General features: G+C 42.7%; 1 protein-coding gene across 2 annotated transcripts in view; it reads left to right on the forward strand.

The window, feature by feature from the left end:
* The window catches only part of bub3 (BUB3 mitotic checkpoint protein), a 67,853-nt gene that overhangs the window by 13,710 nt on the left and 28,174 nt on the right, over positions 1-25,969 (forward strand). For both annotated transcript variants that reach the window (XM_062525598.1, XM_062525599.1), the window contains exons 2-3: positions 23,976-24,170; positions 24,276-24,345. In XM_062525598.1, the coding sequence (XP_062381582.1) occupies positions 23,976-24,170; positions 24,276-24,345 (265 nt within the window). The remainder of the gene's footprint in view (positions 1-23,975; positions 24,171-24,275; positions 24,346-25,969) is intronic.

A 25,969-nucleotide genomic window follows, 5' to 3' on the forward strand; every position in this document is an offset into this window, starting at 1 on the left:
ACAGAGCTCTGACCTAGGGTGTGGCTTAAGGACTCTATAGCGCCACCTAGCGCATTGTCTGTTGTGGTTGACACAAACATTCACGAAAATTAACCAAATTTGGTGGGCTCGTGTGTCATTGTTTTTGCTAGTCAAAGACAGAGCTCTGGCCGAGGGTGTGGCTTAAGGACTCAATAACGCTATCTAGCGCATTGTCTGTTGTGGTTGACACGTACAGTACATTCACAAAAATGAACCAAATTTGGTGGGCATGTGTTTTGTTATAGCTATTCAGAGACAAAGCTCTGGCCGAGGGTGTGGCTTAGGGACTCTACAGCGCCACCTAGTGTGTTACCTGTTGTGGTTGACATACATTCACAAAAATGAATCAAATTTGGTGAGCTTGTTTGTTATTACTGCCGCTAGTCAGAAACAGAGCTCTGGCCTAGGGTGTGGCTTAGGGACTCTATAGCGCCACCTAGCAGATTGTGTGTTGTTGTTGACGCATACATTCAGGAAAATGAACCAAATTTGGTGGGCATGTGTGTTATTGCTATAGCTATTCAAAGACAGCGCTGTGGCCAAGGGTGTCTTAGGGACTGTATAGCGCCACCTAGCGCATTGTCTGTTGTGGTTGACACACGTTCACGAAAATGAACCAAATTTGGTGGGCTTCTGCATTATTGCTATTGATAGTCAGAGATAGAGCTCTGGCCTTGGGTGTGGCTTAGGGACTCTATAGCGCCACCTAGCGTGTTGTCTGTTGTGGTTGACACATACACTCAGGAAAATTTACCAAATTTGGTGGGCATGTGTGTTGCTCATGCACATGCCCACCAACACGCACATGTTGCTTTGTTAGATCCCGAAATGTCACAGGTCTCCGCACCGCAGGTGCTCGGGCCCGCCATCGCCGCTTGCGGCTATATTTATTATTATTATTATACTTCTATTCCTCTTACTCTTAACTTTGTCGCCCTTTTTCACCAACTTGACATGCACTAAAACTCTTGTAATTTGGCATCTAGATGTGGAATTGTTAACTGTACTTAGAGACAAAGGTTTGGCCTAGGGTGTGGCTCAGGGACTGTATAGCGCCACCTAGCGTGCCGTCTACTGTGGTTGACACATACATTCACGGAAATGAACCAAATTTGGTGGACATGTGTGTTGTATTATTCTGAACAAGTTTTACATTCAAACTATATAGTGAATCTTAGAAGAATTTGAATTATGTGAGATTTTCTGATTTTTGCACATCATGTATTTTGAAATACTTCTCCTAGACGGTTTATCGAAATTATGTCATTTAAGCACTAAAATGATCTTGAGGGGTTGCCTGAGAGGAATTGCGACCAGATTTTTGAATTTCAAAAGTATATTGAAATGGCGAAGGTTTGAATCTAGGTGTCTTATAAAAGAAACAAAATGTTGGTGTTATAGGCAGAAAACAGTGACTAATTTGGATGAAATTTGATGGAGTATTAGTTAGTGTGTTTGTAGTGACAGTCATATACAAAGTTTTGAATTTGGTGTTGTTTGTGTTTTTTAAAAGCGAATTAATGATTGTGGTGGACACAGTTTTAGCTAAAATATTTTGAAGCGAGTTGATGAATAATTATAATCATATCAACCTATGCTGCAATTTTGATTTCAACCATGTTAACAGAAAGTGAGATATTTAGGTTTATTAGGTTTTTATAGGTCTGTTTCCCTAGCCGCGCATGGTCTTGCTCCCTCACTGTTTCCCACTGTTTCCTTGTTTCCCTCCCCCCACAGTTCTTCTCACCCCTCCCCTCTCTCCCAGCTGGATGTCTCTCTAACCTCCCCCGCTTTCCACACAGAGACTCAGACACAGACACAGACACATACACACAGACACACACACACACACACACACAAAGACACACACACACACACACACACACACACACACACACACACACACACACACACACACACACACACAGAGTCAAGAATGACAGTGTGATGCAAAGTAAAAGGTAAAGAAAAGATCATGTGTATAAAGATTTTACTCAGGTTAAGTCATTTTTGTGATAGAATTGGGGACTGACTAAGTCAGACCCAAGTTCTAATCCTCATAAAAATGCTTGGTTGGAATGGCATGTAATAACCAGAATACAGTAAAGTCATGTATTTTGAATCACTTGTCCTAGACGGTTTATCGAATCAAACCAAGGGTTTATGAAATCATATCATATCAGCAGTAAAATGATCTTGAGGGGTTGCCCAAGAGGAATTGTGAAGTATATTGAAATGGTGAATGTTTGAATTGGGGTGTCTTTTAAGACAGAAAAAGGCCGCAAGGGGCATTGATGGGCCCAAGCACCAGTAGTCTGTGACCCAAATTTGCTGGGCTTGTGTGTTGCTACCTCTAGACTGAGACAGAGCCCTGGCCTAGGGTGTGGCTTAGGGACTCCTGGTCACTCACTCACTCACTCACTCACTCACTCACACACACACACACACACACACACACTCTCACTCACACACACACACACTCTCCTCACTCACTCACTCACTCAATCTCAGACACACACACACACACACACACACACACACACACACACACACACACACACACACACACACACCCCCCCCCCCCCCCCCCCCTTGAGGCAGCCGTGGCCTACTGGTTAGGGCTTGGGGCTTGAAACAGGAGGGTTGCCGGTTCAATCCCCAACCAGTCCACCACTAAAGTGGTTCTTATCCTCACAAAAGTGCTTGGTTGGAATAGCATGTAATAACCAGAATACAGAAAAGTCAAACAATCATGACTTAGTTACGTTTTGTTTACATCAAGACACACACACACATTAAAAACAGCAACAGGTTTTATGAATTCAATGATCTGAAGCAAAGATATTGATGTAAGCCTTACAGATGCATGATTTACAGGACACCATATCAACACACTGGTTATCATCTCAAATTTGGACTACAAAGATGGTTACAGAGATAGAGCTCTGGCCTATGGTGTGGATAGGGGCTCTATAGCGCCACGTACAGTAGTGCGTTGTGTACTGTGGTTGACTCATATATTCATGAAAATGAACCAAATTTAGTGGGCTTGTGTGTTATTGCTACCACTAGTCAGAGACAGAGCTCTGGCATAGAGTGTGGCTTAGGGACTCTAGAGCGCCACCTAGCGCATTGTCTGTTGTGGTTGACACATACATTCACGAAAATGAACCAAATTTGGTGGGCATGTGTGTTATTGCTATAGCTATTCAGAGACAGCGCTCTGGTCAAGGGTGTCTTAGGGACTGTATTATGCACCTAGTGCATTGTCTGTTGTGATTGACACACACATTCACAAAAATGAACCAAATTCGGTGGGCTTGTGCGTTATTGCTATCGATAGTCAGAGATAGAGCTCTGGCCTAGGGTGTGGCTTAGGGACTCTATAGCGCTACCTAGCGTGTCTGTTGTGGTTGACACATACATTCAGGAAAATTGACCAAATTTGGTGGGCATGTGTGTTGCTCATGCACATGCCCACCAACACGCACATGTTGCTTTGTTAGATTCCGAAATGTCACAGGTCTCCGCACCGCAGGTGCTCGGGCCCGCCATCGCCGCTTGCGGCTATATTTATTAGGGCCCGAGCACCGAGGTGCGGCCACTGAAAGTGGCTGCACCGTAGGTGCAAGGCCCTATTGTTTCTGCTCAGATTATTATTATTATTAGGGCCCGAGCACCGAGGTGCGGCCGCTGTAGCAGCGGCTGCACCGTAGGTGCAAGGCCCTATTGTTTTTGCTCAGATTATTCTTATTATTATTCTTATTATTCTCTTTTCCTCTTAGCCCGTGCGGCCCTTTTTCACCAACTTGGCATGCTCCAAAACTCTTGTAATTTGGTAGCTACATGTGGAATTACCGTCGCTACTCAGAGACAGAGCTCTGGCCACGGGTGTGGCTCAGGGACTCTATAGCGCCACCTAGAGCGATTTCTGTTGTGTTTGACACAAACATGCACGAAAATGAACCAAATTTGGTGGGCATGTGTGTTGTATTAATCTGAACAACTTTTACATTGAAACTATATAGTAAATATTAAAAGAATTTGAATTATGTGGGATTTTCTGATTTTTGCACATCATGTATTTTGAAACACTTCTCCTAGACGGTTTGTCGAAATCAGGTCATTTTAGCAGTAAAATGATCTTGAGGGGTTGCCCAAGAGAAATTGCGAACAGATTTTTGAATTTCAAAAGTATATCGAAATGGTGAAGGTTTGAACCTAGGTGTCTTATAAAAGGAACAAAAAGTTGGTGTTATAGGCAGAAAACAGTGACTAATTTGGATGAAATTTAATAGAGTATTAGTTAGTGTGTTTGTAGTGACAGTCATATACAAAGTTTTGAATTTGGTGTTGTTTGTGTTTTTTAAAAGCACATTAATGATTGTGGTGGACACAGTTTTAGCTAAAATATTTTGAAGCGAGTTGATGAATAATAATAATCATGTTAACCTATGCTGCAATTTTGACTTTAAGCACATTAACAGAAAGTGAGTTATTTAGGTTTTCATATGAGGATGGCTCTGTGTTACCATCTTTCCTCATCCGCGCCTTCATGTTGGTCCTGTTACACACACAGAACCACATGTAACCGCACACACATTACACACGCGCAAGCTTTCCAGAGAGTTACGCACACACACGGCCTCCCCCTTGACCCCTCTGCCTCCCTCCCTCTCTCTCTTTCTATCTTAGCCCCATGCCCCCCCCCCTCCCCTCATTTGCATACTGACCCCCCACACACTCTCTCACCCATCCCCCATGCCTCTCTGGTGGTGGTAAGAAGGCCAACAGATGATAACCCAACTTGAGGATGAGAGAAGGCACCACAATCCTGCAACTTATTTGCCATGTGTGTGTGTGACAACACCTTGGTTAATAGATCTTAAACTTTCCTTAATATTAGACAATGATTAAAGAAGGCTTAAGAACGCTCTGTCGGGTTGTCTGTTGTGGTTGACACATACATTCACAAAAATGAACCAAATTTGGTGGGCTTGTATGTTATTGCTATCTCTAGTCAGAGACAGAGCTCTGGCCTAGGGTGTGGCTAAGGGACTCTATAGTGCCACCTAGTGCATTGCCTGTTGTGGTTGACACATACATTCACGAAAATTAACCAGATTTGATGGGCTTGTGTGTTATCCCTATTGCTAGTCAGAGACAAACTCTGGCCAAAGGTGTGGCTTAGGGACTCTATAGCGCCACCTAGAGCATTGTTTGTTGTGGTTGACACAAACATTCACAAAAATGAACCAAATTTGGTGGGCTTGTGTGTTATTGCTGCCGCTAGATAAAAACAGAGCTCTGGCCTCGGGTGTGGCTTAGGGACTCTATAGCGCCACCTAGCACATTGCCTGTTGTGGTTGACATGTACATTCACGAAAATTAACCAAATTTGATGGGCTTTTGTGTTATTCCTATTGCTAGTCAGAGACAGAGCTCTGGCAAAAGGTCTGAAATAGGGACTCTATAGCGCCACCTAGAGCATTGTTTGTTGTGGTTGACACAAACATTCACAAAAATGAACCACATTTGGTGGGCTTGAGTGTTATTGCTGCCGCTAGATAAAGACAGAGCTCTGGCCTCGGGTGTGGCTTAGGGACTCCATAGCGCCACCTAGCGCATTTTCTGTTGTGGTTGACACGTACATTCACCAAAATGAACCAAATTTGGTGGGCATGTGTGTTATTGCTATAGTTATTCAGAGACAGAGCTCTGGCCTCGGGTGTGGTTTAGGGACTCCATAGCGCCACCTAGCGCATTGTCTGTTGTGGTTGACACATACATTCACGAAAAAGAACCAAATTTGGTGGGCATTTGTGTTATTGCTATAGCTATTCAGAGACAGCGCTCTGGCCAAGGGTGTCTTAGGGACTGTATAGCGCCACCTAGCGCATTGTCTGTTGTGGTTGACACATTCACGAAAAAGAACCAGATTTGGTGGGCATTTGTGTTATTGCTATAGCTATTCAGAGACAGCGCTCTGGCCAAGGGTGTCTTAGGGACTGTATAGCGCCACCTAGCGCATTGTCTGTTGTGGTTGACACACACATACACGAAAATGAACCAAATTTGGTGGGCTTGTGCGTTATTGATATGGACAGTCAGAGATAGAGTTCTGGCCTAGGGTGTGGCTTAAGGACTCTATAGCGCCGACTAGCGTGTTGTCTGTTGTGGTTGACACATACATTCAGGAAAATTGATCAAATTTGGTGGACATGTGTGTTGCTCATGCACATGCCCACCAACACGCACATGTTGCTTTGTTAGATTCCGAAATGTCACAGGTCTCCGCACCGCAGGTGCTCGGGCCCGCCATCGCCGCTTGCGGCTATATTTGGGGGCCAAGCAGCGAAGCTGCGAGGAACCCATTGTGATTCTTAGTTTTCTTATTATTATTATTCCTCCGCCATGGAAGTCAATGGCAGCCCATAGAACCGACTGGTGAAAAGTTGTGAAATTTGGCACACTGATTAGGGACAGTCCCATGATTCATGTCACCAAATTTCATGTCGGCACCTCGAACCCTCTAGCGCCACCAACAGGTCAAAGTTGGACATGCGTTCACGCACGTAACTTTTGACCCGTTGATCCGATTTTCAAAAGTCAGGTATCATTGGAATCCTTGGACCTGTCCGAGTTCAACGCACCCTATGACGTCATTTTCCGCCATGATGGATTTTCCGCCATTTTGGATTTCATCAAAAACACTTGAGAGCCTACTCCTCTCACAAATTTTGTCCGACCGACACCAAACTTGACGTGGAGAATCCGCAGAATATGTTTTGCCAACAAATTGCTTTTTTTCTCCGGAAGTATTACCGTTTGCTCAAAACAGCGAATCGAAATTCGTGGCGAAGCCGCCAAACAGGAAGTTGGCTCATATTTCAGCAAACCTTGCACGCATCAAAACCAAACTTAGTACATGGACTTGTGACTCCATCAGGAGGACGCTCAAGAAATTTGGTGACCTTTGACCTCTAGGAGGCGCTGTTATTCAGAAACATGCTTTTTGGCCTATAACTGCTGTTGTGCTTAGAATTACAATGTACTAGTGATGTCTAGTAATACTTTTGAAGATACTTATGTCGACAGATGACAACTTGTGACATCAACCTAATTGATTCGGCCGCCATATTGGACTTAATCAAAAACACTAACACATATCCCTAGGTCACAAATTTCAACTGATCCTCACCAAAATTGGCACAGACCATCTTCAGACCATGCCTTGTTAGTGTTTTGATTTCTGTAACAATTGACAGAAGCGTTTGCCCGTCGCAGCCAATCGAAATTCGCGGCGAAGCCGCCAAACAGGAAATGAGCCCATATCTTAGCTGCCTTTGCATCTATCAACACCAAACTTAGTATATGGACTTGTGACCCAATTGGGACGAAGCCCAATAAATTTGGTGACCTTTGACCTCGAGGGTATGAAGCCACCAAACAGGAAGTGAGCTCATATCTCAGCAACCTTTGAATCTATCAAAACCAAACTTAGTGCATGGACTCGTGACCCGATCCTGAGGACGCTCAAGAAATTTGGTGACCTTTGACCTTTAGGATAGCTTCAATTAGCAAAAATGCAAGTTGGCTTGTAACTTTTGACGTGTTTGACATGAAACTTGTTCTGACTGCTTACGGCCATATGTCTCATTGCCGCATTGAGCCAACAGCGTCGAGTTGCCGTGGTTACTCCGGCCTACTGCTTGGCCCCCACATTGCTGCTTGCAGCTATATTTATTATTATTATTCTTTTTCCGTCTTACCTGTTTTTTTTTTTTCACCAACTTGGCATGCTCTAAAACTCTTGTAATTTGGCAGCCATTTGTAGAATTGCAATCGAAACTCAGAGACAGAGCTTTGGCCTTGGGCGTGGCTCAGGGACTCTATAGCGCCACCTATCACGCTGTCTGTTTTGGTTGACACATGCATTCACGAAAATGGCCCAGATTTGGTGGGCACATGTGTTGTATTAATCTAAACAATTTTTACATTTACACTCTATAGTAAATATTCGAAGAATTTGAGTTATGGTTATGATTATGAATTTTGCACATCATGTATTTTGAAACACTTCTCCTAGACGGTTTATCGAAATCATGTCATATAAGCACTAAAATGATCTTGAGGGGTTGCCCGAGAGGAATTGCGACCAGATTTTTGAATTTCAAAAGTATATCGAAATGGCGAAGGTTTGAATCTAGGTGTCTTATAAAAGAAACAAAAAGTTGGTGTTATAGGCAGAAAACAGTGACTAATTTGGATGAAATTTGATGGAGTATTAGTTAGTGTGTTTGTAGTGACAGTCATATACAAAGTTTTGAATTTGGTGTTGTTTGTGATTTTTAAAAGCGCATTAATGATTGTGGTGGACACAGTTTTAGCTAAAATATTTTGAAGCGAGTTGATGAATAATAATAATCATATCAACCTATGCTGCAATTTCGACGTAAACCACATTAACAGAAAGTGAGTTATTTAGGTTTTCATATGACTATGGTCTCTCCTATCCGCTCCTTGCTGCCCGCGCGTGTTACACACAGAACTACCTAGCTGCTCCCTCACTGTGGCTCACCCACTCTCCACCTCCTTGTCTCTTTCCTTCCCCCCACAGTTATTCACACTTTCCCCTCTCTCCCAGCTGGATGTCTCTCTCTCCTCCCCCGCTCTCCACACAGAGACACAGACACAGACACAGACACAGACACACACACACACACACACACACAGAGTCAAGAATGACAGTGTGATGCAAAGTAAAAGGTAAAAAAAGATCATGTGTATAAAGATTTTATTCAGGTTAAGTCATTTTTGTGATTGAATTGGGGACTGACTGAGTAAGACCCAAGTTCTAATCCTCATAAAAATTTGGTGGCTTTGTGTGTTGCCACCTCTAGTCTGAGACAGAGCCCTGGCCTAGCGTGTGGCTTAGGGACTCCTGGTCACACACACACACACACACACACACACACACACACACACACACACACACACACACACACACACACACACACACACACACACACACACACACACACACACACACACACACACACACACACACACACACACACACACACACTTGGGGCAGCCGTGGCCTACTGGTTAGGGCTTGGGGCTTGTAACTGGAGGGTTGTCGGTTCGATCCCCGACTAGTCCACAGCTGAAGTGCCCTTGAGCAAGGCACCTAGCCCCTCACTGCTCCCGGAGTGCGCTATTTTTTTGTACTGTATGGCTCCATTTGTCTCTACCCTGTCTGTCTGTCTGTCTGTCTGTCTGTCTGTCTCTCTCTTTCTCTCTCTCTCTCTCTCTCTCTCTCTCTCTCTCTCTCTCTCTCTCTCTCTCTCTCTCTCTCTCTCTCTCTCTCTCTCTCCGCATTTTTCTCCCTCCCCCATTCTTTCCACACAGACACAAACACACACACACACACACACACACACACACACTCTCTCCCTTCCTTGAACCACCTGAAAATGAATGGCCACCTAGCGCATTGTCTGTTGCGGTTGACACACACATTCACGAAAATGAACCAAATTTGGTGGGCTTGTGCGTTATTGCTATCAATAGTCAGAGAAAGAGCTTTGGCCTAAGGTGTGGCTTAGGGACTCTATAGCGCCACTTAGCGTGTTGTCTGTTGTGGTTGACACATACATTCAAGAAAATTGACCAAATTTGGTGGGCATGTGTGTTGCTCATGCACATGCCCACCGACACGCACATGTTGCTTCGTTAGATTCCGAAATGTCACAGGTCTCCGCACCGCAGGTGCTCGGGCCCGCCATCGCCGCTTGCGGCTATATTTATTATTATTCTTTTTCCGTCTTACCTGTTTTTTTTTTTTCACCAACTTGGCATGCTCTAAAACTCTTGTAATTTGGCAGCCAATTGTAGAATTGCAATCGAAACTCAGAGACAGAGCTTTGGCCTAGGGCGTGGCTCAGGGACTCTATAGCGCCACCTATCACGCTGTCTGTTGTGGTTGACACATGCATTCACGAAAATGGCCCAGATTTGGTGGGCATGTGTGTTGTATTAATCTAAACAATTTTTACATTTACACTTTATAGCAAATATTCGAAGAATTTGAGTTATGGTTATGATTATGAATTTTGCACATCATGTATTTTGAAACACTTCTCCTAGACGGTTTATCGAAATCATGTCATATAAGCACTAAAATGATCTTGAGGGGTTGCCCGAGAGGAATTGCGACCAGATTTTTGAATTTCAAAAGTATATCGAAATGGCGAAGGTTTGAATTATGGTGTTTTATTGAGAAACAGGAAGTTGGTGTTATAGGCAGAAAAAAGATTATGAATTGGATGTAATTTGGCAGCTACATGTGGAATTGCTTCAGCTAGTCAGAGACAGAGCTCTGGCCTAAGGTGTGGCTTTGGGACTCTATAGCGCCACCTAGCAGCACATTATATTTTGTGGTTGACACGTACATTCACCAAAATGAACCAAATTTGGTGGACTTGTGTGTTATTGCTATGGCTAGTCAGAGACAGAGCTTTGGCAGAGGGTGTGGCGTAGGGACTCTATAGCGCCACCTAGTGCGTTGTCTGTTGTGGTTGACACAAACATTCACCAAAATTAACCAAATTTGGTGGGCTTTTGTGTTATTGCTATCGGTAGTCAGAGACAGAGCTCTGGCCTAGAGTGTGGCTTAGGGACTCTAGAGCGCCACCTAATGCATTGTCTGTTGTGGTTGACACGTACATTCACCAAAATGAACCAAATTTTATGGGCATGTGTGTTATTGCTATAGTTATTCAGAGACAGAGCTCTGGCCTCGGGTGTGGCTTAAGGACTCTATAGCGCCACCTAGTGCATTGTCTGTTGTGGTTGACACATACATTCACAAAAATGAACCAAATTTGGTTGGCATATGTGTTATTGTTATAGCTATTCAGAGACAGCACTCTGGCCAAGGGTGTCTTCGGGACTGTATAACGCCACCTAGCGCATTGTCTGTTGTGGTTGACACACACATTCACGAAAATGAACCAAATTTGGTGGGCTTGTGCGTTATTGCTATCGATAGTCAGAGATAGAGATCTGCCCTAGGGTGTGGCTTAGGGACTCTATAGCGCCACCTAGCGCATTGTCTATGTACGTTCACCCAAATTAACCACATTTGGTGGGCATGTGTGTTATTGCTATAGTTATTCAGAGACAGAGCTCTGGCCTCGGGTGTGGCTTAGGGACTCTATAGCGCCACCTAGTGCATTGTCTGTTGTGGTTGACACATACATTCACAAAAATGAACCAAATTTAGTTGGCATGTGTTATTGCTATAGCTATTCAGAGACAGCACTCTGGCCAAGGGTGTCTTCGGGACTGTATAACACCACCTAGCGCATTGTCTGTTGAGGTTGACACACACATTCACGAAAATGAACATGCCCACCAACACGCACATGTTGCTTTGTTAGATTCCGAAATGTCAAATGTCTCCGCACCGCAGGTGCTCGGGCCCGCCATCGCCGCTTGCGGCTATATTTATTATTATTCCTGTGGATTCCTCTTACAGGTCATGTTTGGCCTTTTTTCACCAACTTGGCATGCTCTAAAACTCTTGAAATTCGGCAGTTAGATGTGGAATTGGTAACGCTACTCAGAGACAAAGCTCTGGCAACGGGTGTGGCTCAGGGACTCTATAGCGCCACCTAGCGCGGTTTCTGTTGTGGTTGACACATACATGCACGAAAATGAACCAAATTTGGTAAGCGTATGTGTTGTATTAATCTGAACAACTTTTACATTTTAACGATATAGTAAATCTTAGAAGAATTTGAGTTATGATTATGATTATGATTTTTGCACATCATATATTTTGAAACACTTCTCCTAGACGGTTTATCGAAATCATGTCATATAAGCACTAAAATGATCTTGAGGGGTTGCCCGAGAGGAATTGCGACAAGATTTTTGAATTTCAAAAGTATATCGAAATGGCGAAGGTTTGAATTATGGCGTTTTATTAAGAAACAGGAAGTTGGTGTTATAGGCAGAAAAAAGGTTATAAATTGGATGTAATTTGGCAGCTACATGTGGAATTGCTTCTGCTAGTCAGAGACAGAGCTCTGGCGTAAGGTGTGGCTTTGGGACTCTATAGCGCCACCTAGCAGCACGTTATCTGTTGTGGTTGACACAAACATTCACGAAAATTAACCAAATTTGGTGGACTTGTGTGTTATTGCTATGGCTAGTCAGAGACAGAGCTTTGGCATAGGGTGTGTCGTAGGGACTCTATAGCGCCACCTATAGCGTTGTCTGTTGTGGTTGACACAAACATTCAAGAAAATTAACCAAATTTGGTGGGCTTGTGTGTTATTGCTATCGGTAGTCAGAGATAGAGCTCTGGCCTAGGGTGTGGCTTAGGGAATCTATAGCGCCACCTAGCGCATTGTCTGTTGTGGTTGACACGTACATTCACCCAAATGAACCAAATTTGGTGGGCATGTGTGTTATTGCTATAGTTATTCAGAGACAGAGCTCTGGCCTCGGGTGTGGCTTAGGGACTCTATAGCGCCACCTAGTGCATTGTCTGTTGTGGTTGACAAATACATTCACGAAAATGAACCAAATTTGGTTAGCATATGTGTTATTGCTATAGCTATTCAGAGACAGCGCTCTGGCCAAGGGTGTCTTATGGACTGTATAGCGCCACCTAGCACATTGTCTGATGTGGTTGACACACAAATTCATGAAAATGAACCAAATTTGGTGGGCTTGTGCGTTATTGCTATCGATAGTCAGAGATAGAGCTCTGGCCTAGGGTGTGGCTTAGGGACTCTATAGCGACACCTAGCATGTTGTCTGTTGTGGTTGACACATACATTCAGGAAAATTGACCAAATTTGGTGGGCATGTGTGTTGCTCATGCACATGCCCACCAACACGCACATGTTGCTTTGTAAGATTCCGAAATGTCACAGGTCTCCGCACCGCAGGTCATGGGCCCGCCATCGCCGCTTGCGGCTATATTTTTTATTATTATTATTCCTCCGACATGGGAGTCAATGGCAGCCCATAGAACCGACTGGTCGAAAGTTGTAAAATTTGGCGCACTGATTAGGAACAGTCCCATGATTCATGTCACCAAATTTCATGTCGGCACCTCAAACCCTTTCGCGCCACCAACAGGTCAAAGTTGGACGTGCGTTCACGCACGCATCAGGTATCGTTGGAATTCTTGGACCTGCCCGAGTTCAACGTACCCTGTGACGTCATTTTCCGCCATGATGGATTTTCCGCCATCTTGGATTTTATCAAAAACACTTCAAAGCTAATTTTTTTCACAAATTTTGTTCGATCGACACCAAACTTGAAACAGAGCATCTTCAGACTATGACCTATGCCAGTAGTGCTTTTTTTCTTCGGAAAAATTACCGTTCGCCCATAACAGCCAATCGAAATTCGTGGCGAAGCCGCCAAACACGAAGTGGGCTCATATTTCAGCAACCCTTGCACGCATCAAAACCAAACTTAGTAGATGCAGTCGTGACCCCATCAGAAGGACGCTCAAGAAATTTGGTGACCTTTGACCTCTAGGGGGCGCTGTAATTCAGAAACATGCTTTTTGGCCTAAAACTGCTGTTGTGCTTAGAATTACAATGTACTAGTAATACTTTGGAAGATACCTATGTCGGCAGATGACAACTTGTGACATCAACGTAACTGATTTGGCCGCCATATTGGATTTAATCAAAAACACTGACACATTTCCCTAGGTCACAAATTTCAACTGATCCTCACCAAAATTGGCACAGACCATCTTCAGACCATGCCTTGTTAGTGTTTTGATTTCTATAACAATTGACAGAAGTGTTTGCCCGTCACAGCCAATCGAAATTCGCGACGAAGCCGCCAAACAGGAAGTGAGCCCATATCTTAGCTCCCTTTGCATCTATCAACACCAAACTTAGTATATGGACTTGTGATCCAATCAGGACGAAGCCCAATAAATGTGGTGACCTTTGACCTCTAGGGTGTGAAGCTGCCAAACAGGAAGTGAGCTCATATCTCAGCAACCTTTGAATCTATCAAAACCAAACTTAGTGCATGGACTCGTGACTCGATCATAAGGATGCTCAAGACATTTGGTGACCTTTGACCTTTAGGATAGCTTCAATTAGCAAAAATGCAAGTTGGCTTGTAACTTTTGACGTGTTTGACATGAAACTTGTTCTGACTGCTTACGGCCATATGTCTCATTGCCACATTGAGCCAACAGCGTTGATTTGCCGTGGTTACTCCGGCCTACTGCTTGGCCCCCACATTGCTGCTTGCAGCTTTATTTCCAATTGAGTTCCACGGTGCTGAGCAGTGAGCACAGGCCCTCTAGAGGCCATCGATCCCTCTGGTCACCCTCATGAATTCTGTTTCTGACAGTGTGATCTGAGACATTCACACCAGCGGCCTGCTGGAGATCATTCTGTAGGGCTCTAGCAGGACTCCTACTCTTCCTCCTTGCACAAAGGAGCTGATACCAAAGATCATTAAGGGCGGAGCAAGATACTTCATGAGAAGCCACTTCCTGGAACCCGAATCGCAAAAGGGAGGGGGGCAAAATCTCCCTTTATGCAGAGCTGTTCCGCCTCTTTTCCATTGAAGTCTATGGACATGACACGCATGACACACCCCCTTTATGCAGAGGAAGTGATCCCCGTTTTGCGCCCATAGACATGAATTACGACGACGTATCTTGCTCCGCCTTAAGGATCTTTGCTGATACTGGTTCTGCTACTGGGTTAAGAAGGGTGTGGATATCGACATCTCTATGGATGAAGTCAGATCTTATATCAGTCTTGTAAATCCCCGTAAAGCCTATGGACCTGATGGCATAGCTGTAGAACAATAAAAAATGTGTTGCAGATCAGTTAGCACAGCCCCTTCCATAGGCTATTCCAGTTGTCATTGCATACCGGTGTCATTCCCAGCCTATGGAAACAATCTCTAATAGTGGCCGTGCCTAAAACAACAGACCTAAGGAACTCAATGACCTCAATTGCCCTCACCTCCGCAGTCATGAAATGTTTTGAAAAAAATATTTCAAAGCAACTTCTCCGTGAAGTTTCACCTCTTTTTGGCCCGAACCTATTTGCTTATCGTGCAGAGAGAGGTGTTGAGGATGCACTGCTATCTCTGATTAACAGCACTCAAGAGCACCTTGAGCACGCCAACAGTCTGGTCAAGATTGTGTTCATTGTGTTCATAGTGCTTTCAGTTAGGGATGTTAACCGATGACTGTTTGACCGATGTTCGACCGTATCCACGTAGGGTTGGGCACCGAAACATGGTTCTAGTATGGCACCGGTTCCGACGCAAACGGTAGTAACCACACCAGATAACATCGTGGATTTCGGTGCTTCATCTAAATGGCTTTTTTCAAAAAAAAAACAAAAAACATGCATCACTGCACGTCATGCACCATATCTAACAACTTGCTCTGGTAGCACCACATCCAGATACAGTTAGCCAACATAAACACTAGATGCCTAAAGCAGAGGGATGCACCACACAGGTTGGACAGTGTTTGAGAGCTCACGTGAGCCCATGTCAAGTAGGTTACTTTAAAGCAATATCACAAGCTCTTGTCAAAATCTAGCATTAACTACACAAAAGGCTATGAAACATCAACAGTATAGCCTACTTTACACAACAATAACCTTGTTAATGCGCCAACTGGGATCTATTTGACATGTTATCAGCAAAGTTGTAATGTGAAAACTTTGTTTCATGGTGTGTTCCTTACAACATAATGACATGACATTATCTTTTCATATGCATGAGGCCAATATAGTATCACAACGAATATGAAGATCACGCTAAATGTTAGCTTGCAAAACTATAAATATGCAAGTTACAAACATACCTCTGCCATATTCCTGAGCTGTCAAATAGGCTAACCATCTCCGGCGTACGGTACCGCTAATTAAGATGCACATACAGGGGTAGCGCATTGGCTATACAGTAGTTGCTGTTAAAATGCCTACAAGCGCTAGGAATCGAAACACTCCAACATCAGCATATGTAACATATTTAAAAACTATTGTGTTATGGGGGAAGACATCAGATTTCTTGGAGCATTTGGGAACACACTGAACGAACTTGAAAGCAGAGTCCCTCAACATTACATTAGGTGGAAATGCGTTGTCCATGACCTGGCAGTTCATATGGCAAGCCATTTTAACATACCTTATAGCAAGCCACCTTATTGGATGAACATGGAAGCAGAGCTTATTGTGTGTGCACTAGTGATGCGCGGGTCGTCTCGTAACCCGCGGACCCCGCAGGTCGGGTTGGGGCGGGTAAAGAAATTATCTCTTAACTCATTTACTGCCATTGACGTCTTTAAACGGTTGCGGTTGCCAGCTTGCTGCAGGATCCAACAGGAACTTAGGCTGCTAGCTTTCAATGGCAAGTGCTAATGTTGTTTTCCTCAGCATAATGACGTTATTATTTCCCAAACAATTCCTTAGCCTACTACCTTTTCAATTCAACGAGCCACCTCCTCCATATCCATATGGCTCCACATAACGTTACTTTGCACAAACATGCATAACTTTGTTTGACTGTCATGAATAGGCTATTTGAAATGTCCATTTACATTAAGTCGCCTACAAGTAAGTTAGCCAAACTGATAAATCTTTATCTGTCCTGGAGCAAATTAACAACACGTCTGTCTTCAATTTCTTCTCCGTTTTCAGTCGTCTCAATCTCGTATACAAATCTTTTATTTCGGACGTATTTTCGTATAATGTTTAGCCTAGATTACAAACGCTGCTTTGTAGGTTTTTGCTTTGTATTTCTAAATCTTTAAAATGTGTATAATCTTGTTATTAATGACCTGATCTATCGTTCATATTCATAATCATAGCCTAGGCTATATTGTTGCCAGTTTACTGGGCAATGTTTCCAAGCACTTACAATGCCCAGTATATCTATGTAATGGCCGCGGGTGCGGGACGGGTTGTCAAAATAGATACAGTGGTGCGGGGCGGGCTGGGCCAAATAATTTCATAAAAGCGGGACCAGCGGGACCCGCTGACTTCCTGTGATTATAGCTCCCCCTTAGTGGTCAAAAGACATGACATGGGAGAGTGGGCGTGTGCAAATGGTGCTTGTGTCTGGGTTTTAGACAGAGAGAGAGTGGATGTGAAGAAAATAGCCAAAATTAATTTCCATTTTTTTTTTTTTGTGTGTGTGTCCTTGGGATGTGTTCCTAAGTCCACTTACCAAGTTTGGTTTCGATAGGTGAAAGTGTTGTTTATTATAGCGCCCCTAGTGTTCAAACGTCACCAAATTTAGTGTAGGTCCTCAGGATGTGCTCACAAGTCCACGTACCAAGTTTGGTGTTGATACGAGAAAGTTTTGCTAATTATAGCGCCCCTAGTGGTCAGAGTACACCAAATCTATTGTGCGTCCTCAGGGTGGGGTCCCAAGTCCATATACCAAGTTTGGTTTCGATATGCGTAAGCATTGCTGAGATATGAGCCTACTTCCTGTTACTCTACAGGGCTGTACACTGCGAGCAGCTCGTCGCAAATGTGAGTAAATATATATTAGTGCTAATTGAAAATATGAAATGGGAGCACAGGTGCGAGTACTGAATTCAACCCTTTTATTCGCATTTTGCTCCTAAAAATCCACACCAAGTGGATCAAAGTAGGCTAGTACAATTTTCGCGCATCTGTAGGCTATACAAATTTCATAGTTGACAACTCTAACGCTCCTGGCTGGAAACTCACGCTTTCAGCATCAACCTCGCTGTCTCTCACACACGCAAGAAATGTCACTCCAAAACCATTCTTCTTTTTCTTCAATCTGTTCGTTATCAGTTGGTGACTTTGTAGCGATTACCGTTGAAACGGCAAACCATGATAAGAATGTTGACTATATAGCCTACAATTACCGTGTTCATTTCAAATATTATTATTATCACGGTTGATAAACACGGTGTGGAAACCGTGTTAGCTTCACCCCAGCCTGCATTTGACATAGGCCTGGTTGACTTCTATGAAAGAAATCCGACTGATTCTGTTGTCTAAATGATGGATTTAACCACGATTTGGTGTAAGCTACACCTGCTTTAAAAAGGCAGAACATTTTCATTGCAAATGTGCGCATCATATAGCCACTCTGCGTCTTTGTATGGAGGTTACGTTCACATGAAATCCATTCCACTAACATTATCAGGAGAATACCGTAACGTTTTATTTTGAGCAGTGGTTGTCACTCATTGGATATAACAGATATAGCCTACCAAACTCCAAGACGAGTCATGGTAGAGTAAGTTAAGCACCCAGCCAATTAAACATGACCAAGGAAAAAGTGACAACTCATGATGCCATGCCATGGTAGGCTAAATCAAGTTAACGTTACTGGACAGTGGACACTCATCTTTTCTATTACACCAGAAATATTTGTCCTTACCTTTGTTAGTTTTTTGAACATTTAAGTTATTTAATGAAAACATGATGTATCCTTGAACTATGCTTGACTCTTTTCCTAAAACCGAATGAAACCTAATTATGTTCACGTACATCTTAAAGTGACAGGCACTCAATTAGACCTACACACCACCCCTGTAATATCATTAAAGACAAGTGTAATCAATATGAAGTATTCAGTTTACTGAATATTTTAAGCTATAAGTAATTATGCAGATCCTAAAATGCTATAAATTGTTAACAAAATGTATACAAATTCTGAATTCAAAATATAAAATAGAAATAAGACGAGCCATTTTCTGTGTGTGTAGGGTTTGAGCAGAGACTGATTGCCACTGCTGTGAATGATCTGTATCCTGCTTAAGGCAAGAAGGTTTTCAAGGAAATTTCATAGTGCTCCTAAATTTTTTTCTGTGCTCCTAAACTTTTTCATTTAGGAGCACCTGTGCTCCTAGTGAAAAAGCTTAGCGTACAGCCCTGCTCTAGCACCCCCACAGTTGTCAAAGGGCACCAAAGTTGTTGAGGCTTCTCTTAATTGGGTTCTGAGGCCATGTTCTAAGTTTGGTCTTGATACGTGAAAGCCTTGCTGAGATATAGGTTCACTTCCTGTGTGGCGGCTTTGCCGCCAATTTGGATTGGCTGTTACAGGCGAGCACTTCCGTCAATTGTTCCACAAAGCAATGCAATTATAAGTCATGGTCTGAAGACGGTGTGTGAAAATTTTGGTGAGTATCCGATGAAATATGTGACCTGTGAAACTTTTTGAAACTTTTTGACCTTGTCCTGTTGGTGGCGCTACAGCCTGAATGGTAAAGTCTTGTTAATAGGTGGGTGGGGTCATTACTTTTGCCTTAATCCACTGAGCGTTTCAGCTTGATGGGTCAAAGCATTGTAGAGCTACTTGCATTATTGTTGTTGAAAAATGTATACATTTTGACCTGTTGGTGGCGCTGGAGTTTTGGGGTCTGGCGTCTGTAAATTGGGGAAAGTGGTCATTGTTCATAGAGGAATATGTGTATTAAATTTCAGAACGTTTTACTCTATGGTTCTATGGCTTCCATAGAGATATAGGTTTAATGTCTGTGTGGCGGCTTCGCCGCCGATTTTGATTGGCTGTTAAGGGCAAATAATTTTGTCAATTCTTCCAGAAAGCAATGCAATAAGGAGGTATGGTCTGAAGATGGTGTGTGCAAATTTTGGTGAGAATCGGATGAAATTTGTGACCTGTGAAACCTTTTGAAAGTTTTGACCTTGGTCTGTTGGTGGCGCTACAGCGTTCATGAAAAAATCTTGTTAATTGGTGGGTGGGGCCATACCTTTTGCCTTAATACACTGAGCAAGTTTCAGCTTGATAGGTCAAAGCATCTCAGAGATATTTGCATTAATGTTGTTGAAAAATTGATGAATTTTGACCTGTTGGTGGCGCTAGAGGTTTGAGGTCTGGAGTCTGTAAATTGGTGAAAGTGCTTAGAGTTGTGAGTAGAATAAAGGCCTATTCGGACGGGATTAGTTTTATGGGGTGACATCAGGTAAAGTAATAATTACCAGGTAATGTAGTCCCGTCCGGACGCGCCATGTCAGTAAACATAACGGAGTATGTCGGTGACATTTACAGACACTTTTACCTTCCGTAAAACGGTCCGGAGAAATTACCTTAGGTAATATTAATCCCGTGCGAACGCGACCCTCTGTAAAGATGTCTGTAATATTTCGTCACATCCTGATTGGAAAACAATTCCACCATAGTCTGAATGAAAACATGACATGCTGTGTAGCTCCTAATAGGACGTTTGCTAGTTTGCCTATTAGCTTGATATTGTTAGCCATTTCAAACTACCTATGGCATAACATAAAGCTAACGTTTGCTAGTTTAACCAACTTGTAGTCTTTCAAATCTGAAAATGCCGCACGTACCTGACGCAAAGTATCACGTGCACAGCGACGAAGATGTGACGGCAGAACGTAAACGTAGTTACTCCTCCCATGTCAAGTAAAATGACAGAGATGTCTAGTCCCGTCCGAATAGGACATTTATATTACAGAGGTCATATGATAAACCTGCATTACTGTACGTCCCCCCATAAAACTAATCCCGTCCGAATAGGCCTTAAGTGTGCCAATTTTCACAACATTTTACTGTATGGATCTATGGGCTGCCATAGACTTCCACTGGAGAAGAATAATAAATATAGCTGCAAGCAGCAATGTGGGGGCCAAGCAGGCAGGTAAAAAGGCCAGAGTTGCCATGGTAACTCAATGCTGTTCAGTCAGGTATATAGTTTTAAGCAGTCACAAAAAATGTTGATGTCGAACAACCCAAGATTGGCTGAGATGCAAGCCCACTTCCTGTTTGTTGGCTTCTCCGCTATTTTCGATTGGCTGTTGCGGGAGAACGGTTTAAGACATCATTAGGAAAATCAAGGCCTATATTAGACTCAGGCTGAAGATCATCCATGTGAAGTTTCGTGAAGATCGGACAAATTGTACAACCTGTGGAAATGTTTAAGTGGTTTTGATAAAATCCAAAATGGCGGCCGAATTAATTACGTTGACGTCAAAAGTTCAGCTGGGTCAGCCTGAGGACCTCCCACAGTATAACCAGGAACCAGTAGCAAGTTTTAATTTCAAACACATGAACAGCTACAGGCCAAAATGCCTTTTTGCTAATTGCAGCGCCCCCTAGAGGTCAAAGGTCACCACATTTCTTGAGCCTCCTCCTGATGGGGTCCTAAGTCCATGTACCAAGTTTGGTTTTGATGCGTGCAAGGGTTGCTGAAATATGGCTATGGCTATGGCTATGGCTATGGCTATGGCTATGGTTATTTAGCAGACGCCTTTGTCCAAAGCGACATACAAACAAATAACAATACAAATCAAATTAACAGTGAACAATTACAAACTAGGGAGAATAGTAATATTATCAGTAAAACAATAATTTTAAGCACTAACCTAATGAGAAATAAAACAGTGAAATGAGAATAGCAATCAATAAGTCACTCAGTTAATTATATATAATAATAATAACTAAAGCATGGTATTGCTAAATTTAAGGACAATAGCAAAATAAATTTCAAATTCTATCAATAGACAAATTATAACAAAACAATACTATTATACAAACCATAACACATCACAAACTCAAAGGACTAAGTGCATATTAAATAAATATGCCTTAAGACCCCTCTTAAAAGATCCAAAGCTGTTGCTGGAACGGAGAGCACTGGGCAACTCATTCCACCAACACGGAACCACTGAAGAATAGGATCTACAATTTGACCTAGCATGTATGGTTGGTCGACATAACAGACGCTCCTCAGAAGATCGCAATGGGCGGTTGGGAATGTACATCGTGATTAAAGAACTGAAGTAGCTGGGAGCAGATCCAGTCAGTGTCCTATAGGCCAGAGTGAGGGATTTAAATTTAATTCTGGCTACTAAATATGAGCCCACTTCTTGTTTGGCGGCTTCGCCGCGAATTTCGATTGGCTGTTATTGGCCAACGGTAAAAGTTCCGTAGACGAGAAGCACAAACTGAATAGACCATGGTGTGAGGATGCTCTGTGTTAAGTTTGGTGTCGATCGGACAAAATGTGTGATCCCTGATACATTTGAAGTGTTTTTGATAAAATCCAAATTGGCGGAAAATCCATCATGGCGGAAAATGACGCCACAGGGTGCGTTGAACTCGGGCTGGTCCAAGGATTACAAAGATACCTGGATTTTGAAAATTGGCCCAAGGGTTCAAAAGTTACGTGTGTGAACGCACGTCCAACTTTGACCTGTTGGTGGCGCTAGAGAGTTTGAGGTGCCAACATGAAAATTGGTGACATGAATAATGTGACCATGTCCCTAATCAGTGTGCCAAATTTCACAACTTTCGACCAGTCGGTTCTATGGGCTACCATTGACTCCCATGGCAGAGGAAAGATGGTATGATCCATTTACATTGGATATTGCTATATAGACTAATAACAACTTTGCTAGTGCTAGCTTGCTAAGTCTACCGTCCTGTTCAGAGTCTATAGCGACCATCAGAGTCCCTAGCAACCTTGACTAGACTGACGAGATAACAGTGCAATCGTGGTTGACATACTACTGAAACGCTAATGTTAAAAAAATGATTTTCACAAAAAGATCGTTTTCTCCATTTTTCTCAGTGTTTTTAGCAAAACTAACCCATGCTCTACTGACGATTACTAAAGAACGGTAAACGATAGAAACAAACCGTTTTTCCTGGTGAAAAAAGAGAGTCTACTCTTTCATTTGGTAGCTTGTGTGTTTACATAATCATAAAACTCTCTGTTCGGTGGATCTTAGAAAAGCAGTCAAAATGCTGTAAAACGTCTGGCAGTATGGAGCGCTCTGCACTGAAAATGGCTGGCAGGCAATGAGTTAACTATATGGTTTCAATGTAAAAATTTGTGATTGGGTGATTAATATTTTTTTTAATATGTATTTTAATATCTGGAAATAATTTTGTAGTTTTAGCAGCGGTTAATTAAGTAAAGCTGCAACTCCTCGGACTGTATCTTGTTGTAGGCTAATTGATCCCCAATGTGCCACCTCCAGTATGAATGCTCGAGCCGAACCGCAAAAAAGACGGGCAAATTAGCAGAGTGCTGTTCAGTGTAAAAGTACATTTTGTTGCGCACAACCTGCAATGCTGCAGCGGTAATATTACAAAACCCAACCGGACAAAATGCAAATATAATACTTAGAACTACTTATCTAATGATTTGTCCAACCAAAGATTTTGTTTGTCTCCTCGACTAGGGCGGCGGTAAAGTGCAGACACACCAGCGAAACAATTCGCTCTGAGCAGGCTGAGCTTCGCTCTCTGCTTAGGTTAAAATGAAGACCGTTCAGGAGAGGATTTGGGGCAGCATAGATTCAACGCAGATCTTGTTATACATCTACACGGCTGACATTATTTTGAGGAAGAGGTAGCCAAACAAGTAGCATGCAGCCAGACGGGCCTTATGCAGTTGGGAAATTAGGGCTTTAAAAAATATTGGCGCAAATTATCGTCCGAAATTATCGGACCGATAATATTTTAAAAATGTCACTGATCGGCCAATAATATATCGGCCACTGATATATCATGCATCTCTATTTGTTGCCACGCCACCGTTGGCTTATCAGGAGCCACTCGCTTCGACATGTCACGCATCCATCAATAAACTCAACGTGAACGTAAATATTCGAGATGGGTACAAGGCAACATGTTTACCTAAACCATGGGCAAATGTGCCATTGTTAGAGACATTTTTTTTTTATACTAATTTTAAAAAAGTTTGTTGAATGTGTCAACAAAATGTATGCAACTTCTGAGCGATTCCACATATAAGAGAATTCCATTTTCATGTGTAGATTCCGTGATTCTGTCCGCGTTTTCCGCATCATGGAAATCATAGGGACCTAATTAATGTTTCTGATTTTAACCTGCAAATGTTTGTTCAAACCACATTCTTATCTCTGCCATAGATGACGGGGTCAAATGAGTTTAAACTCAACCAAGGTCCTGAAGACAGTATTTCAGCTGTGAAATTCAGTCCCAGTACGGCACAGTTTTTACTGGTCTCTTCGTGGGACTCCACTGTACGTCTGTATGATGTTGGGAGCAATTCTTTGAGAATGAAGTATCAGCATCTTGCTCCAGTGTTGGATTGTGCCTTTTATGTAAGTGGTTTGATCGTTTTTTTAGTAAACAAATATCAATAATTGACTAGCTTCTAAGAGTTATGCATCTAAAACTGAATGTTTTTTTTTTTTATCCAATTAAAGGATCCCACACATGCCTGGAGTGGGGGCTTGGATGCACAGTTGAAAATGCACGATTTGAATACAGATCAAGGTATGTCCTCCGTATACAAGAAATGTGGTCTCTGCTTTTATCCCATCTGTGAAATTCGTGAACAAACACAGCACACAGTGAGGTGAAGCACACACTAACCTGGAGCAGTAACCTGCCTTGTTACAATGGTGCTCAGGGAGCAGTAAGGGTTAGGTACCTTGCTCAGCTGTGGATGTGGGTGTAACGGGTGCTAGCTGGTTAGCTATGCTGTAGAACGTTAGTAAACCTCACTCCCCGACGCTTCAAGAGCGCTGCTGGCATGAAAGCTAGTAGCCTGGGCTTTTAGCTGGATTGTTAGCGCGCTCGCCCCCCGATCCGAGGTGCTGCTGTTTCGTGGGTTCGAGTCCGGGCGTGTGCTAGGGCTGGACCGCGGTGGTTCCACACAACGCAGGTTACATGGGCATGGTAGAGCAGTGCACAACCCATCCACATTTTTCCTACTCGGTGGGTGATCGAACCGGCAACCCTCTGGTTAGAAGCCTGAAGCCCTAACCAGTAGGCCACGGCTGCCTTAACATGACACATTTTTTGCTGTTGGAATTATTTGCACTACCACCTTGACACACCTCATACTGGATCACAGTACCAATCCGCAGTACATTCATGTGTATCTTTATCTTTAGTATTTTACTGTTCATGTTGATTTGTTGATTTGCTTTTTATCATCCTGTTTACATTGTAGTGTATGTTGTGTGTCTGCTGGGACCTTGAATTTCCCCTTGGGGGTCAATAAAGTGTCTGTCTGTCTGTCTGTCTGTCTGTCTGTCTACAGTGGGGAGAATAAGTATTTGAACCCATGCTAAAGTTGACTAAACGGAGGAATAGAAAATCATCTTGTGGAAATTGATCTTATTGTCTTAATTTAAACAAAGTAAAAATCCAACCTTTAAGGACACCAATTTTCTTATAGGCGGCTGCATATATGAGAAAAAAACACCTAACCCCCAAAAAAATCTAACAAAAGGTTTCTCAGCTATTTTTTGTAGTATTAGGTGTCCTTGGTAACATACTAAAAGTTTACCAAAGTTTGACCATGGGAAAGGTGCTATTTTCAAGATGGCGTCTAAGATGGGCAGAAAGCCCTTAAAATATGCTAACTCCTTCATTTTTTGACCTAGCCAAGTGATATTGGTGTCTAACCCCATGTTTTCAGGGTCTATGAATCCATTAAACTTGTTTAAATTGCACTGGCATGGTTACATACTTATGGAATTCATGACTGTGAGATTATTATGTCTGTAACGATACACCAAACTCATTTGGTTCGTATCAAGATATTTTAAATTTTATAAAAACACATTGCAATAGCCTACCTTGAAACACCCGAGGATTATACTATTGTATATCTGCATTATATCATATCCTGATATAAAGAGAGAAAATACGGCATTTCTGATATTTATGAAAGCACACTTTATGCAGATTATAGCCTACTATTTCTGTTTTTCATTTATATTGTCTCAATAATTGAGATGATCAGTCAAAATTAAGTTTTAACACTTCATTTTCAGGGTCAAGGAAGCGATTGAGTTGATTTTTAGACAAACCTGATGTTGGCCATTTACCAAATGTAAAAATATCGACCATCTCTATTGCTATTCATGATAGAAATATCATTCAAAAA

The sequence above is a fragment of the Sardina pilchardus genome, chromosome 22 (assembly GCF_963854185.1).
Source record: "Sardina pilchardus chromosome 22, fSarPil1.1, whole genome shotgun sequence".
NCBI classification, from domain to species: Eukaryota; Metazoa; Chordata; class Actinopteri; order Clupeiformes; family Clupeidae; genus Sardina; species Sardina pilchardus.